This window comes from Phallusia mammillata, chromosome 6, assembly GCF_965637545.1.
Source record: "Phallusia mammillata chromosome 6, kaPhaMamm4.hap1.1, whole genome shotgun sequence".
Lineage (NCBI taxonomy): Eukaryota > Metazoa > Chordata > Ascidiacea > Phlebobranchia > Ascidiidae > Phallusia > Phallusia mammillata.
The window spans coordinates 17,929,835-17,947,216 of NC_137257.1; the positions used below are offsets into that span (position 1 = coordinate 17,929,835).

At 36.0% G+C, this 17,382-nt stretch overlaps 1 protein-coding gene across 1 annotated transcript; it reads right to left on the reverse strand.

Moving 5' to 3' along the window:
• Window positions 1-1,149: 1,149 nt before the first annotated feature.
• Window positions 1,150-16,908, reverse strand: LOC145232897 (methylmalonyl-CoA mutase, mitochondrial-like). Its single transcript, XM_080097574.1, has 16 exons — window positions 16,594-16,908; window positions 15,977-16,088; window positions 15,640-15,783; window positions 15,116-15,270; window positions 14,313-14,406; window positions 13,858-13,972; window positions 13,339-13,522; window positions 11,352-11,527; window positions 10,848-10,940; window positions 10,325-10,436; window positions 9,703-9,800; window positions 6,244-6,326; window positions 5,964-6,098; window positions 5,298-5,490; window positions 1,980-2,130; window positions 1,150-1,739 (listed from the first exon to the last, which is right to left on the reverse strand). Exons 1-16 carry the CDS (start codon window positions 16,835-16,837, stop codon window positions 1,594-1,596), a joined length of 2,235 nt encoding a protein of 744 aa, XP_079953700.1. The 5' UTR covers window positions 16,838-16,908; the 3' UTR covers window positions 1,150-1,593.
• Window positions 16,909-17,382: the final 474 nt, after the last annotated feature.

The following is a 17,382-nucleotide window of genomic DNA, read 5'->3' on the forward strand; positions in this document are numbered from 1 at the left end:
GCGTCTTGTACGGGACGTCGAAACGGCGATTATTTGTGATAAAAACTGCTGGAAGAGGAATAAAATTTAAAAAATTATGTTTCGTTGCCGACAGGGGCAGCCCCTAACATGAAATGATTTCGAAATGGCTCGAAAGTTGGTGAAAATTCGACATAAATCAACAAGTATGAAGTCAGAATCAACTCTGTTTTATTTTAAATTAAAACCTAACAGCTCGGCCAAGATCCCGCTTCAAGAAAACCAAACCAAATTATGTTGATGCTTAAAGTTTGACGCTGACACGAAAATCTATATTATATGACAAATCAACATACACCCTAACCACATGCACTTGAGTCTAAGAAAGCAATATTTACCAAATAACGGGAAAGTGTAAATTTTACTTAGAATTTAGTCCGATTTATTACATCTTTAAGTCCGGATCCTAGACACGTGACTTACAACTCTGCTTTCATGGTCGCAGTGAAAATTTGCGATGATTCAATTTTTTTTAGGAACCGGTACACTAATGGTGTCCTATAATTACCACAGGGACTTTTTACGCCAGCTATGCCTCGGAACCGGGCCTTACGACCGCCAACCCACCTACGCACAGAGATTCATGTCAATATGCACAATTCCTACTATCAAAATCATTACTGTTAACGGGGCGGTTAAATCACGTCACTAGCAATTGCGTCATTTCATACGTTGCACCATTCTTGCGACATCGAACCGAAAGATAAATTTCCAACAAGTTTGGGCTTTTCTAGGGGTTTGGTTCATATCATATTGATGTCATCAACCTGGAGTATACCTTTTTAATCCGATATTTGCAATAAAGAAAAACAACATATCTTTGATCTAGCCATACTTTTGGTAAATTATTATAGACAAACAAATCAAATTTAATTTCAAGATGTTTATCAAATTTAGCAAAACACTTATTTCTCCCAGTATTACATTTGGAAAAGCGTCTTTAAAAATTGATATTTCCAGAACAATGCAAAATAAGTAGTTAAACGAAAACCTTGAATTGGATCACATAAGAACTGTGGGTGCCGACAGAAACTTTTGCACGAGTAATTTTTTTTTGTATGTACAATATCAAATAAATATGTATTAAAAAAAGAAAACCTGAAGATGTACAAAAATCCCAACATAACCAAGCATCCTTCACGCTTTTATTTCGTGTACAATTTCGTCTGCTCGAAATTAAGCAACGGTCATCATGTTTTTCCACAAAAATATGTAAATTTGAAGGAAGGTGGGCAAGTGGCCCCATGCCCTCATATGCCGATGACAATGAATAGAATACCAACAACTCAATACATGACAGTTTTCAGCTTTGTTTCTTTGTTCAAGCAAGAAAACAATGAATTGGTTTTGCTTTTTGGATACAGGTCGTATTGCAACGAAAGCGTTGTTGCTCCATAGCGCCATCCAGCGACTAGTATTCCCCGCATTCTAGACACAATTTTTGCTTTAGGGCGTTCCCTTGTTCCAAAGCTGCAAGCTACAATTGTTTCGATAAAAGCAATAAAAGCTCTGCAATAAGTTATGGGACAATAAGAGCAATAGGAGAGAAATATGAAAAACAAAAGTTAAAAGGTATCATCCGGAGCGCCTGCGTTTTTCCACGTTCTCTTCAATAAGGCGAAGGACTTCCTCTGCCGCTTTGGGAAGTCTTGTTCCGGGGCCGAAAACACAAGCTACGCCGGCATCGTACATAAATTGGTAATCTTGAGGGGGGATTACACCTAAGAAAGAGTTGAATGGAATAATTTAAAGCGAAACGTTTGGACCTTTATTTCGCCATGTCTATTTCAAAAAACGTATCATGCTATAAAGATCCTATTTTGTATACTTTAACAAAATTGTGACGCGGGCCACATTAAAAAGAGAAGCGGGCCGCAGGTTCCCCACCCCTGCTATAAACTGTTTAGCACCGGGCACATGTACTCGCTTATGACTTGCTAGTAACAAAATCGAGTAGTTACCTCCAGCAATTACGAGTATATCGTCTCTTCCCAGCTTGCGTAACTCGACAACCAACTCCGGGACCAGAGTTTTGTGCGCCGCTGCCAATGTGCTGATTCCCACACAATGCACGTCCGCGTCAATCGCCTGTTGCGCGACCTCTGACGGGGTCTGTGACGTCATCAAATGCATTACGTCATTATGAGAGAAAAAAGTTATACGCAATCAACACTATTATAAGTCGTATGGTAAAGTATCTAAATAGATAACTTAGTACACCAGGCAAGACATAGGCTGGAAAAATCTAGTCTGCGGTGGGATTCGAACCCACGACAGGAGGGACTTGCACTCTACTTGCCATATATGTGATAATGCTGGGTGGCTGATTCGGTACAAGGCCTTCAGTAGGACTGGCGTATTATTGTTTATATATGAGGGTCCTGCTTTAATCGCTGGTCTGCATGAACCATTTAAGGCCGTACTCCGATGTGAATGAATGTTTATCTTTAACTTGTAATTCATTTTGTTACAATTCGTAACAGAAGTGTTTTATTTGCTCAAGGTTAATTTAAAAGTAACCACAAAAAACAAGCTCATTAGTCGATTAACAACTGGCTGCGTATCAATTCCTTCGACCTATTAGCGACAACAAGCAAATGTCTGAGCTTAAACTATGCTACTTCAAACGTCTAACCCGGAGTTGCTTGAGCCAGTTTTAACGTTGTGACGTAACCTAACAAAATATTAACACATTACACTTTACGTTCATAGCCCGGTAAAAAATGATGAGTTTTGTCCATGAAGATTCTATTCTGCCATTTTAAAGCAACAATTTTGGTGAGTTTAATTGATGGCAAGAAATAAAAACAAGTTAAAAAAGTTAGATATTAGTTAATTATAAAAAAAGCTATGTAGGAGGGTATAAAAATGCTTTAATCGGTTACCAGCGAAAGATACAATAATTTAAGCCTGGTGAGAAAAAAACGTAAATTTTGCAAATAACATAATTTCAATATTAACAACATTGTAATTTCCTCTTACATATAATTGCATATCATATCCCAGTGCAAAATGGCGGTTTTACAACATTCATTGCTCATAATATCAACTGACATGATTGAGCTGCTCGTTCCAGTCATAGAGCGGTTTCAACGAGTGGTATTCTCTTGTTCACTCTTTACACCAAACAGACCAGAGTGTATTTATACCTGGCATTTCACTCCACGCAAAGAGTGCTTATATCGAACGCACTAAGTGCCAATTATCTAAAGCACCCGGTGTTTGTTGCTTACTAGGGCGAGTTTGAGAATAACAAGAGATATTTAAAGCTTAAACGCTAACAAAAATGCATAAGGCCGAGTGTTTGAGAATACTTTTGCTTTATTTATTTATTTATTGGGGGGTGGGGTATACTTTGACGATTTTAGTTTGTGTTTTAGCTTAAATATTTCTTTTCTCTTGGTAAATGCTATTTATTCTGTCTTTGAAACCAGGTATTTTCAAGGCCTAGACAAACCCATATTATTGGGACGACAAAATACCTCAAAAAAATGTTGTGAAAAATAAAGGCGAATGCTTTTAAGTCAGTAGCCGGCAAACTGTTTAGGGTGCCATACCAAGAAACCACACCAAACAATACGGGCAGTTTAAACGTTAAATAACTTGATCGTTATGCTTGTGTATGTTTCTTTTCGTGTGTGTTGTTAAAAATGTCGCAACCAAACGTGTTTCGAAGAGCGTAATAATAAACGAGTTAGTTTCAAGTAGTTTAAAATAACGCTTATGTATACTTTTTGGGAAGAAGATTTAGGTATAGTATTTCTCGCAGAAATATTTAGCACTGTGTGGCCCCGCGGTAATAAAAGTTAGTCGACCACTGCTTTAAGTAATTAAATGTGGGAAGGGGCAGTTACTTCTGACACAGAGAGAACCAAACTTAAAGCTCAATTTGTCTCAAAATACATTAATTTGGGAAATTGTAAAAATAGCAAAATATAATATTATATGCTCTAAACCAGCGGTTCTTAACCTTATACTATTCGTGTACCACCTGACGATTTTTTCTATTGATGCGTAGGATGATGAGCAAGGGTGTCAAACTCAAACAATTTTGAGGGACATAAATCAACTTTTAAGTAAGTTGAGGACCGAATTATCGAAACATTTGTAACAATGTAACATGACAACAAAAACGTTGCATGATAAACTTCCAAAAGTTACTTCGCGGGCCACACAAGAACTCTTGGAGAGCCCTGGTATAGAGTATAGACTAAGAAATACTTGAATTAGGTATAACAGAAAGCTACTCGCGTACCACCTCAAAAGCTCCGGAGTACCACTAGTGGTACGCGTACCACCGGTTGAGAACCACTGCTGTAACTAGGGATGGCCCGATAGTACTGTATCGGCGCCGATACCCGACGCTTCGAGCAGTATCGGTACTCGTCCGATACTTTAGCGGTAAAGGTACAAGTACCAATACTTTTTTTGAGACTTTATCATGTGTAAAATTGAAAATGAAAGGAGGCAAAAAAACAACTATCGGCTGTGATAAAATATTTATGGGACTACATTTAAAAAACGCGTTCGTTTTGGATTTAATGAAATAATATGACCTAATTCGCTACAGCGACTTAATGCCGACTGAATTGGAAGGTTAACAAAGCAAATTTTCCTGCATTATTTCATTTAGCAAAATGTTTTTTAGGACTGCCATACAGTAGTGTTGCTTGTGGGCGATTATTTTCTGTTGCCGGTAATATTGTGTCTCCTTTAGGAAACCGTTTGTCACCAGAAAATGTAAACAAACTTATTGTCTTTAAGCACAATGTGTGAAATGATAACTGATTACTCATTTCAATTTCTGATTACTGTAAAAAAATGTTGAGTGCCAGTAGTTTAGTGTTGTTTCTTGGTGCTAAGACTAAAATGGTGAAGTGTTTTGTTTAGGTGATTTATTAGACTGTGTGCGTTGTTAAATTAACTGTGATGATAAAAAAGCAGTTAATGTGTTAGACTCAGTGTGTTGTTATATCAACTGTGATGGGAAAACACATTACAAATACATCAGTTTGAAAATGTTTTTGCTTGTTTGCAAAGTATCGGGTATCGGTATCGGATCGCAGTACTTTTGGGGTAAAATATCGGGTATCGGTATCGGTTCAAATTATTGGTATCGGGCCAACCCTAGCTGTAACCATACATAAAACACTTCTAGCTGAATTTAATTGCCTTTAAATTTAAACAATAACAAAAGAATTTACATCACACATGCTAAAATCAATTTAATCTTATCTGTTACCTATAACCATTCAAAAACGAAATGCAGTTCTTATTACTTGAAACAAAGGACCGATGTCCACGTCGAAACCAAGGTCAGCGAACCCAGTTGCTATGACCTTTGCCCCCCGGTCGTGACCGTCCTGACCCATCTTGGCCACCAGGATCCTAGGCCGGCGTCCGTCCATCGTCTCAAAGTCTTCGACACGCTTCATTGCCGACGCTATTTCATCACTTGCACCGAATTCGGTCCTGATAACAAGTTAAAGGAAAACTGGATAAAATAACATAAATTAAAGGAAAACTGGAAAAAAAAATAATTTGCAGGAAAATAGGTCAATAATAAACACTCGATAACATAGAAAATAAAGGAAAACGGAATGACAAGATAGTAAAAAAATGAACACAAGAGGAAACAATTTATGAAAAACATATTTTTAAAATCACCCAGCCAAGCAATGATAAGATACCTTTTTGGTCGAAACAGCGTGCACTACGACTACTAAGTAAATCCAAAACGAGCCCAACTTTGCTGTCTTCTAAGGTTAAACTGTTTGCAAAAACGCGAGCATGCCAAAATGCATATAAAATAGGTAACAGAGCCTTTTCGAGAACACGCCAACAGTGATATTAATCCGCAACTGGATGTCAGAAAACAGCCCCATTGGGCGGGAAAACCCGGGCAACACAACCCACGAAACTGAATAAGGATGATGGAATGTTACCTGTATGCGCCGCTCACAAGTCGATCCACTGCTTTATGTCGCCCAAAAGCGGTTTCCATAGCGCTTGATATTTCCCCCACAGTGCACCGCGCCCTCGCGCAAGCCACTGCGTGTTCAAGTAAATTCCCATTTCCCCTAGTTATAAAAGTACAATGATAAATATTGGCATACGTCGGTTAAAATTGGACAAAACCTTTTTATACTGAAAATACTGAAATATATAGTTTAAAGTTTTATACTGAAATTGTCGTTAAGTCATATTTTAAAAGTAAAATTAAACCTCGCAGCATCTGTAAGTGCGGTGAGTTCTGCTTGTGCTTTAGATTCGTCTCTCGTCGCACGGATATTCTTTATTTTGTTGATCTGAACAAAAGTAAAGTATGGATACAGTGCACTTAACAATGTAAATCCATGGAAATAAAATAGAAAAGGTTAGAAAAATGTTTTGGTAAGATTTAGGTCAAAATTGCAAAAGCACTATTTTAAACCAAACCTCTGTAACCCAAATATCACTCAAGTCCAGTGCTGGTACCTTAAAGCAGGGGTCCGCAAATAGTGGGTCGCGAGACCTTCCAGTCTGGGTCGCGAAATATTTTAAATTTTCCATGAATATAAGCATCGCATCTATAGTATTAATGAACTTCAGCTTTTTCAACCTCCTAATTATTATTGCATTGTTACAAATGACTACGTAACTGTTACATACAGTCTATGTAACAATGCAATAAGTTAAGCGCACCTGCGCAAGCAGTCATGCTTTTCTGTTACCATTTTGCAATGCAAGGTACGTTCGTTCATCTACTGTTTTATGTGCTGAGTTTCGCTTTGTTTCGCGCAAGAAAATAACAACTGACAATAGCATTATAGCAGTAGTAATATTTATGGCAGATATTTAGTTTCTTAGTATTCAAAATGCTTGGGTCGCGAGAATTTAGAGCAATTTTTTTAGGGTCGCGCTAAAAAGTATTTGCGGACCCCTGCCTTAAAGGATTTGTTACCAGCCTGTAGAGTGACAGTGCATTATCTAGATTCTAGACATAAGAAACATAATAACAGTACCATTTGCTACTATCACTGTAGGACCCTTTTTCTCAACCCGTTTTACACGGCTTAAAAAAACGTTGTTTCAAAATCTCCTGACACACTATATTGTATAAGCATGGCAAAGTTTCATCATTTAAACCAGGGGTGGGCAACCTTTGTCACTGTGGGGCCAAATACAATTGCAACTAGAAAGGTGGCTTTCTCATATACTTCCATTTTATATATTCTATACGATATTTACAAATTTACTATACACATCATTTGATCTACATATATGATTGTTTTTGCAAGCAAAAACAGATGGGTCCCCACACGCGCGTTTGTGCGGATTTAACGTCCTGGTTATTTTTAGATGCTTAAGAAAACACTTAACCAACTTTAGCAATAACCCAGCTTTAAAAGTTTTGTCCGTATTCTTTTTGCATCATTATTGTCATATAATTACAAAAAAACAGTACATAAGAACGAGAAAAATACTTTTAATTTAATCTCATGCTTTGACCTTGATATTGTCGTTCAAGGTCAGTTTTTAACACAATTTTCCACAACTGAAAATGTGCTTGATACTTAATAAAACGACATAGCATAGCTGTGCAAAAACAGCTGATTTCTAATCACCGAAACGACTGTCTCGTAAAACGTCTGTCCGGACGTCAAGCTGAGCAATCCCGCTGTATTCACCCGCCTTAATCGTATACAAGTGAATTACTCCCTTGAGATTTGAGACTTCTATCTGACTGACAGTGTACACATATTATGGGCTGTAAAAGTAACTATTTGGCCGATTAAGGCAAAATTTTAAGTACTGAACGAATAACTTACTGCAAACGATTGTTTAACATTACAGCACATTAGAGCTTGTATTTTTGGCCTAAAACTTATTATTTGGGGGTTTAAGGGGTAAAATGGGTGAATCCAATAAAAAGTTACAAAATTCTTTAGAATACCTTACATTGCACCAACCAACAAACCATGAAACTCTCAGATTATGTACTTTAGTCAGTACAGCTGTTTTTAATTTTTTTGGGGGGGAGGGGGGAGGAGGCTGTGGGTGAACCACTGGGTCGTTTGGGGTCAAACTTCAGGAGGATCAAATTTGGAACAATAACTAACATCTGTGCAAATTTGAATAAATTTAAAGCACTCTTTCTTGACCAAACGCATTTAACAAACCAGCATTAGACAGAAATGAATATTTAGGGGTTTAAGGGGTGAAAATGGGTGAATCGAAAAAAAACATACTAAATTCTTTGAAATATCTTATATTGCACCAAACAACACAGCATATCACTCAGAGATGCTGTACTTTAGTCAGTACAGCCGTTTTTAAAAAAATACGTTTTGGGGGCCTGCGGGTGAACCGCTGGGTCATTTGGGGTCAAACTTCAGGAGGATCAAATTTGGATTAATAACTAACATTTGTGTAAATTTTATTAAATTTGAAGCACTCTTTCTTGACCAAACGCGTTTAACAAACCAGCGTTAGACAGAAAAAAGAAAAAAAAATACGGACAAAAACAATATGTGTCCCCTTCATAGAAGGGGACCCATAAAAACATATTTGGGGCTGTAAGAGTAATTACTGAGCCGATTGCACTGAAATTTTTAATTTTTAAGTAATTACTGAGCCAACAATGAGCACCCTATCCACAGCTGTTTAAAATTTCAGCAGGTTAAGTCTTGTATTTCTGACCTCATTAACATGTGAACAAACAAACAAATATTTGGGGGTAAAGGGGTGAAAATGGATATATACAACTTCAAGTTACAAAATACTTCAAAAAAAACGCTGCAATGTACCAATCAAAAATGTATGAAACTCCAGAATCATCTGGTTTAGCAAGTGTAGCCGTTTTAAAAATTTCACGTTTTGGGGGGCTGTGGGTGAACCGAGGGATCAAACAGGGTCAAATTCACATGGATTTTTGGACCAATATCTATAATGTGTGTAAATTTGAAAAAGTTTGAACCATTCTTTCTTGACCAAAACGTGGGAACGAATCCGTGTTAGACGGGGAAAAAAATATAGACAAAAACAATATGTGTCCCCTTCAGGGAAGGGGACCCATAATAATCAGATCGCGGGCCGCACCTTTATATGACACAAGGTGATTTTACTTCGTTGCATACCAAAAATGCCTTACTACAAGTAAAATTCGCATTCGATTCTCGCAGCATATTGTCAGGTCGCAGAAAAATAGCACCAGGCGCACTAATCTGCTCAAAAACATATAATAATTGGACTCGTTTGCCAGCACATTTGAAATCCGTGTCTCTGCGGGCCGTCATATACTTAAGTGGGAAACCTGCTTTTTAACAAATAATCAAGCAGTGCTAATGACAAAATTGTTTAACTCTAGTACTTAATGTCGATCGGCAAAAACCGACTATGTACAGCAGAGCAATTTGAAGACGCTGCCTAATTAAGGGGATAAAAATCTTCGTATCAAGCGATTTTGCGTTCTAGTGTTACTTAAAAATACAGACGAATCCGGTTAATTGCACATTTCGTTTAATCGACGCAATTACTCGTTTATGTGATTAGCCGGACGATTTTCTTAACAAACCATAGACAACGGTTTCGGATTTTAGATTGCTATGCAACTAAATAGATTATGGTATGCGATTATCCGGATTCGTCAGCAGTAGATAATTAACTCTAACTAGTTAATCAGAGATTCGTGTAACAACATACCTGGCTTTCTCGGACTTGTGTGTTGTCGATTTCCAAGACTTCGATGGGATCTTCCTTCTCCAAGCGATGGTTGTTCACCCCAACTATCACCTCGTTACCTAGCAACACATCACATCAACCAATCAGAATCGTTTATTCGCAAGCTAACGAAAAACGGCATAAATGTAGCAATGTAACATGAGTTACGACCTCTATGCTACGAATACTGTTCAGGGCAACATATTTATAAGCTTTTTTTTATTTTGTGGTGAAGATTATTGCTTAAACGTTTGCAATAAAATGTTTCAGATAGTTTTCATAGATATCTTTTTATGATGTGAATTTTGCTAAATTAAACATAATTTCACAGAAAGGGCTTTAACTTTTGTTTCTAAACTTTGTTTTATCGTTTCACCAACCTTTGAATTATTCAATATTTTTGGGGCACACCATGGGTATAAATGTGATAAATGTCATCCTGAAACTTAAGAACCATATGATAAACAGTAACTTCCCCTATTTATTCAGTTGTATCTGGCCATCTTCCTAGGCACATAGTTTGAGGACCACTGGTCAATCAAACTACGTTGGGATTGGTGAATGGAAACATGGCAAAAACGGTAGCTGTGTGAATTTCTGATACCTGAATCAATCCTAGCTTGGCGTTTTGCTGCACATTCTTCAATTCTTAACTTGGGAATACCTTCTGCTACTGCCTGTGCCATACCACCCAAGTCTTCAATCTCTTCAATGACCTATAACATAATACGATTAAATAGTAAAAGTCTCCAGATAGTTGACCTAAATCAATTAGTCATGCACTTCTTTTAATGTCAGATATACACAATTTTGTACATGTGATAAAGAAACTTTAAAATTGTTTTCTTATTTCGATTTAATTTTTTTGTGTTGACTTAGGTTTAATAACCTAAAACAGAATAGACATGTCAGTTTGCAATAGATAATATTTACTTATTCCATGGGCACAAAAGCTAATACTGGTAATACCACAATTACTATTTACATTAACAAGTTAAGTTTACAGGATGATGCACATGAAACCACCATAAATACTTTTAGTGTCTGAAAATTTTGTAATATGTTTTCTGATGGTATAAATAAGAACACCAGTTGCCAGTCTTGAGCCGCAAATGAACATGAAATACCTTTAATGCAGCATCATAGATTTTATCAGTGAGGCTTTCCATCATATGTGAGCCACCCCATGGATCAACAACGTTTGCTATTCCAGTTTCTTCCTAAAATACAAACTAATATCAGTAATTGTAGGGTAAAACAAATTTTGTGAAAAAAATAAACCAAAATTTAATCAGTAAAATCAGAACTTATATCGGTTTGATACAATCCATTACATTTATTTCATGCATAAAACTACACATACAATAAAATTTGAAAACTGTTCGAAAGTCTTAATGAAAAGTTTTTTTCCAAAAATGACTCATTCATTGATCAAATCTTTTGTTATTTATACACTGTATACTTATATATACCAGAATAATTACGAAAAAATTTAAGACAACTTTACTTTAATATATTTAACATAAGTTAAACTTTTTCAATTATTTTCAAAATTTAAAATTAATTCAACTGTCAATAAATGTGCTGTTACTTTAATATTTCTCAAAATTAATGTTCTACACAAAGTGCACCTGTAAAATAATTTGCGTATTTCGAGCAATTCTTGCACTTGTAACAGTTGGTAGACCAAGTGCTTCATCGTATGAGTTTGTGTGGAGGGATTGTGTGCCACCAAATATTGCTGCCATTGCCTCAACAGTTGTGCGAATAATATTGTTGAATGGATCTTGTTCTGTCAGTGACCAACCTGTGAAACAAATTTGGGGTTTAAACATTCAGTAAACTTGCTGTTTTTGAACGTTATAGTGACATGGGACACACATACATTGGAAATTACAGAAACAAAACAATACTCGTTTTATTTTTTTGCGTAAAATAAACTGTTGTTCAATGATCATAATTTGTAATGCATCACTTTACATTAAAATTTGATACGTTTTACGATGTTATGATATAGTATTAAAGAAAAAATACAGAAACAATCAATCTAAAATTGTTATTTTTGGGTAGCAACCAAAATATTGCTAAGAGTTTTTACGTTAATGATAGCAGCTACTAATTAAAATTCAGTATGCAACCTACTAAGTTTGCCCTTATTTGGATTGTGATTTTGTATGTAATGACTCTTCCAAATGTCTATGTTAAGCTTTCAATGACTGTGAATTAAATTTCCAAAACCTCAAGGAATCCCCTTTGTGTGCATGTGTGTTACACAGAACCCTGTTTAAAGGGCTCTGCTTTAGCTAACACAGTGGGTAAACACACACACACACAAAAAAAACAGATTGCAAAACAATTTGGCACAAATAGACATCACAAAATTATGCAACTTATAGGCAAGGCGCATTGCTTTGACCTGTAAGATTTCCTCAGCACAGTTGGTGACAAAAAAATTAGCCTTACTGTCTAGTCAAGCCATTGTTACCATGCATGTAAGTCCCAACAAACTGGAGGGCCATAGCCTAGCCATACTAGCCTGTAGATCTAATCTCTTGTCGCCCGCTACACTGATGAGACCATTTAGGTCGAAACAGTGTGCACTGTCTGCAGCTAACTTATCATTGTATCAGGACATTTATTTCACAAATGACTATTATTCTTTAAACGGGTGTATAGGGATGTTCAAAGTAGAATAACTGGGTATTCTAGAACAATTGTTTCGAATCTAGAATATCGAATCCAAGTCTTATATTATGTTTGCCTGTGCAATCATTAATCTTGATAACAACGAACGTAGACCAGTTTAATACATTATAAAACCTTCTTTATCATTTAAAACGTAAAAAAAGAACCAACCAAAACAAAGATAACAAATGTGAAAAAAATTGCACAACTCCATTGAAACTAAATGCCCGAAAATCCACATAGACAGAATAATTAGCATTAGGTTAAAAATTAATTAAACAAATTAATTAAAATAACAACTTTATTGGCACCCTAGCAAACGTTGGGACATTGGGTGATTAACTTTCAAACCCCAATTAAACTACCTGCGATTTTGCAACACAACACTTGGACTTTACACCTTTTACTCAATGTTAAAAAATAAAAATGGCTCAAACGTCATGTGTTTAGGGATTTTCCTTCACTGTTTTTGCAATATTAACAGACAATCCCAATGCAATGACCGTTCAATGTTTTTTTTGTCAAAGTCGGAAAACACGTTGCAAATCGCATGGCATAAACATAACCACGTGATCAGATGCCTAAAAACAGGTGCGGCAATCGCTAAATATGCCTCCAATACACCACTGTCGTTATGGCGTTGTTATGGTGACTCGTGACTTGGCATTATAGCGTTGTATAGCGCTCACTGATTTGACGGCGACGAGTCATTTGTCGTCTTTTTTAACTAGTACAATGACTTGGTGTCAACGTAAAAATGTAAGCGTGTGTTTACATTTTTACCCACAGCGAGAGCACACATTTATATCGGTTCCAATTATCCGATTTAAACGGCAAAGAATGATTCGAATCTAACTGGATTCGAATCCAAAGGATTCGATATTCTACTTTGAACATCCCTACGGGTGTAACAAATATAATGAAACATCATACCTGAGGTCTGGCTGTGTGTACGTAAAATACATGATTTAGGATTCTTGGGTTTAAAGAACTTTGTGATTAGATGAGCCCACAACCTTCTTGCTGCCCGCATCTTTGCTATTTCCATGTAAAAGTTCATGCCAATACCCCAGAAGAAGGATAGACGGGGTGCAAAGTTGTCAATACCTAACCCAGCCTAGAAACAAAAATTTGTTCCAACTTGTGAACTTGATAAAGAACATTTTGTTCAATAATAATAAAGCCCCATGCAGGATGCCTAATATGTTGTATTTTTGTTTCAATGTTGCAAATACTTTTTGTTTAAAATTTATTAAGCAACAGGCCAAACAAAAACAGTATTTGAAAAACAAAAGACATGATGTGCTTTTGTTATTAGATTGAGAATGCAAACATGCTGTTTACCGGTTTAGTGTATTTTATTGCATAGAGATCATAAAACCCAACCAAAGCCAAAATCCATGAACCATAATTGTCTACAGTTTCGTTTTGTTAACAAATTTAACTACTAGCCTCTATTCCGGTGCGACAATATTGAATTCCATCAGCAATTGTGAATGCAAGTTCCAGCACTGCATCTGCTCCAGCCTCTTGCATGTGATAGCCACTGATGGAAATGCTGTTGAATCTAAATGTACATAGACAGTTCTAACAAAGGTACCACTGGAAACATCATTAAGCTAAATACAGGAAATATGCAAATGATAATGATGAGAAAATACATTTCAGTATATGTTACTAAACATAAATTCCATTGTAAAAATACTGTTTTCTTTGAGTTTACTTATACTTAAATACTTTTATAACACATTTTTATAATGAACCTTGTTGAAACTTGATTTTGTATAATTTTACCATTTTTCGATAATGGCCATAATAATGGCCTGTGCCTTGGGCATAAAAGAGGTATATACAGTTCTGTTATAGTGGATATCACAAGTTTAGATAAATAAAAAAAACAGTCATACTTTGGCATATGCTTTGAGGTGAATGCAAAAATGTCTGATATGATTCTCATTGATGGTTTTGGAGGGTAGATGTATGTGTTCCTCACCATAAACTCTAAACATAAAAGAAACCATATTATCATGATGATAGAAAGGCAACATATCCATTTTAGTTTGGACTGAAGACCAGTGGTTCTCAAACTTTTTAAGCATGAGGCACATTAAAGAACTAAAATAGTTTCCACGGATAAACAACAAAAGTTCACAGATAAACAACAAAAGTTGTTCAAAAATCGTAATTTTCAAGTTTATTATGGTGCTTTTTATTACCAATTAGTAAAATGTGAGCTTTGAAATGTTGTCATGCACACAAGTATTTCGACATGAAGACCTAAAATAGCAGGGAAGGTTTGCACTTCAAAAAAGGAAATATTTTACGGCACACAGTTTGAGAATCACTGCTGTAGACCCCTGGTTCCGTGAAGTCACATTTTTAAAGTCGAGTTGGGGTAAGTTTTTTGAAAATTAAGTTGAAGTAAGGTTATTGTTGGCGAATGGTGAATCTCACATTTGGCGAATTTTGTTTAAAAGACAACAAATTGTGCAAAGGGCATAAATATTTTATCATTTGGGTAAAGAGTTCCAAAAAAGTTTGGGTCGAAAATGTTTAAACGACCCTACAAGTACAAACCTCATTTTAAAGCAAACAGAAACTTATCGCACTAATGACACATAAATATTTTTTGATTTTAAGTTTGCAACATAAAGTTTCTATTTGAAGAAAAGTGAGACAATTCAAAATGACAAAACCACAAGTTTCAAACCTTTTAGAATATCATTTTGAATTGTTCCAGTGAGTTGCTCTGACTTCACTCCCTGCTCCTCTCCAGCCACAACAAACATTGCCATTACAGGTATCACTGCACCGTTCATCGTCATGGAAACAGACATCTTGTCTAGTGGAATTCCCTCAAACAACCTTCATATAAAAAGTAAAGCTAGAAGAAACAGTCTACAGCCCATTGTTTGAATGAAATAAAACAAAATGTCAACCACGAATTAAAAGATGAAAGATTAATGACAATTAAGTTCTAGTTCCAATTTTCAACAATCTTTGGATCTTTCTCTTGTAACCAAATGAGCAGCAGGCGAATCTGCTTAATAGCATATTTCTTAATTGCCCAATTCGGTTAATTGCATTAATAGTTTGGCAAATGGTTATGCAATTACAGGTATTGGTCTGTATTTTTTTCAAAATGGTATGAGTTGAATAAAAGTTACACTGTCAGAACAGTTACTAAAAATCAGAATAGCTATGTCAACATTTGAACCAATCTTATCAGCTTACCTTTTCATATCTTCAACAGAATCAATAGCAACACCGGCCATTCCCACATCTCCTTTTACCCTTTCATTATCGGAGTCATATCCTCTATGAGTTGGCAAGTCAAAAGCAACACTCAGTCCCTGCTGTCCTGCTTTAATGTTGTCTCTAAAAACACATTTACACAAATTAATCTGAAATGTTATGTAAACCATTTTTCATGTGTACAATAAAAAGACTTGTTTTAATTACCATTGTAACTAGAAAACACATAGATCTTACACATATGAAATTGTTTACTGGTTTGGGCATTAATTTACGAAGCATCACGTGTTTTTTAATCATAAAAGTAATTTAGTACCTATAAAATTGGTTGCTTTTTTCCACAGTACTGAAACCAGCATACTGTCTGATTGTCCACGGTCTGTTTGAATACATTGTTGGGTAGGGTCCTCTGGTGTATGGGTACTTGCCTGAAATTAAATAAATAACACATTTTATCATTAAAATTGGATATAGCAGACAAAAATATGATGTAGCAGTTGGAACATTGTCAATCTAAGTTGTAAGTAATGATAGAGGGTAAACTTATACCAATCAAAAGAGTATCTGTGTTGCAATGACAATTTCAATAACTGGTAACAATAGTTACTTATATAATAAAAGTTGTAAAACAACACAAAAATTACAAAGTGCATGTATTTTAACAAGCAAATTTCCTGTGCTGGAAAAGCATTTCTAGATAAGCAATCATTCAACAAAAGCTTGTCCCATACCAAGTTACAATACATTTGTTTTTTACACAGCATGCTCACTGTTTTGTCCTGTGTTTATTTTTTGCTTGGGGAATAATTGTTTGACTTTGTTGATCGTTAAAAATTACTCTCTTATGTTGAGTTTTGCACGGTTAAATATTTGTCATTTTTAGCATTAATGCAGTTTTAAATAAGCAAAAACATTGCATTGTTTCAAATTTACCAGGCAATTCATCTTCTTTGTGTTCTGTGTCTTTTTTTGTGTAAATTGGTTTCAATGTGATCCCTTCTGGTGTGTGCCAAGTTAGCTTTTCTGCAGGGTCGACTCCTCGGAGCTGTTTTTTAGCCAAGTCGATCCATTCTGGATGCAATGGAGCCTCAACGGACGAAGAGCATCGTGAAGCAAGAATTGTTCGAAGAAATATTAGTTGCTTGTTTGGAACAGATCGTAACAACGCTTGCGACATTATTAAAATGTGTTTTATCAACTGCACATTACATGTATTTTTTTTAATGTTTATGCTTATCTGTAAAAAAGTTTGTAATTTGCTGTAAATTAGGACTCTGTTTTGCAAATTTATGATTGTTATTTATGACATGCGTGAACCCGCTACGCTTGACTGCACTTTCATGCAATGTGAGCACAGAGATCATCCGAAACATAACACGTCATATGTTGTTGTTCGTTTCATTTTTATCTTTGTAGGGCGGGCAACGCCTTAATGCTAAATAGCTGAGCTGCCTTGTAGTGAAACGAATCATTATTTACGTGAATGCTTTGAGAACGTTGCCCCCCCAGTCTCGATGTCCAAATGCGCCAACCTCACCCTCCGATGTGAGTCCCCGTCAAATAACGCTTATAATAACGGTGTAGCTGCAGCGCGTCTTCCATCCCTCCACCAATTGTACCCTCATATTTGTCGCGCTTTTTAACGTCCGAGTTGTATTTGTCCGAGATGAGTTGTACATATTTGTCGCGCAGCTATTCCCGGCCTGGTGAATATTTTAGCGC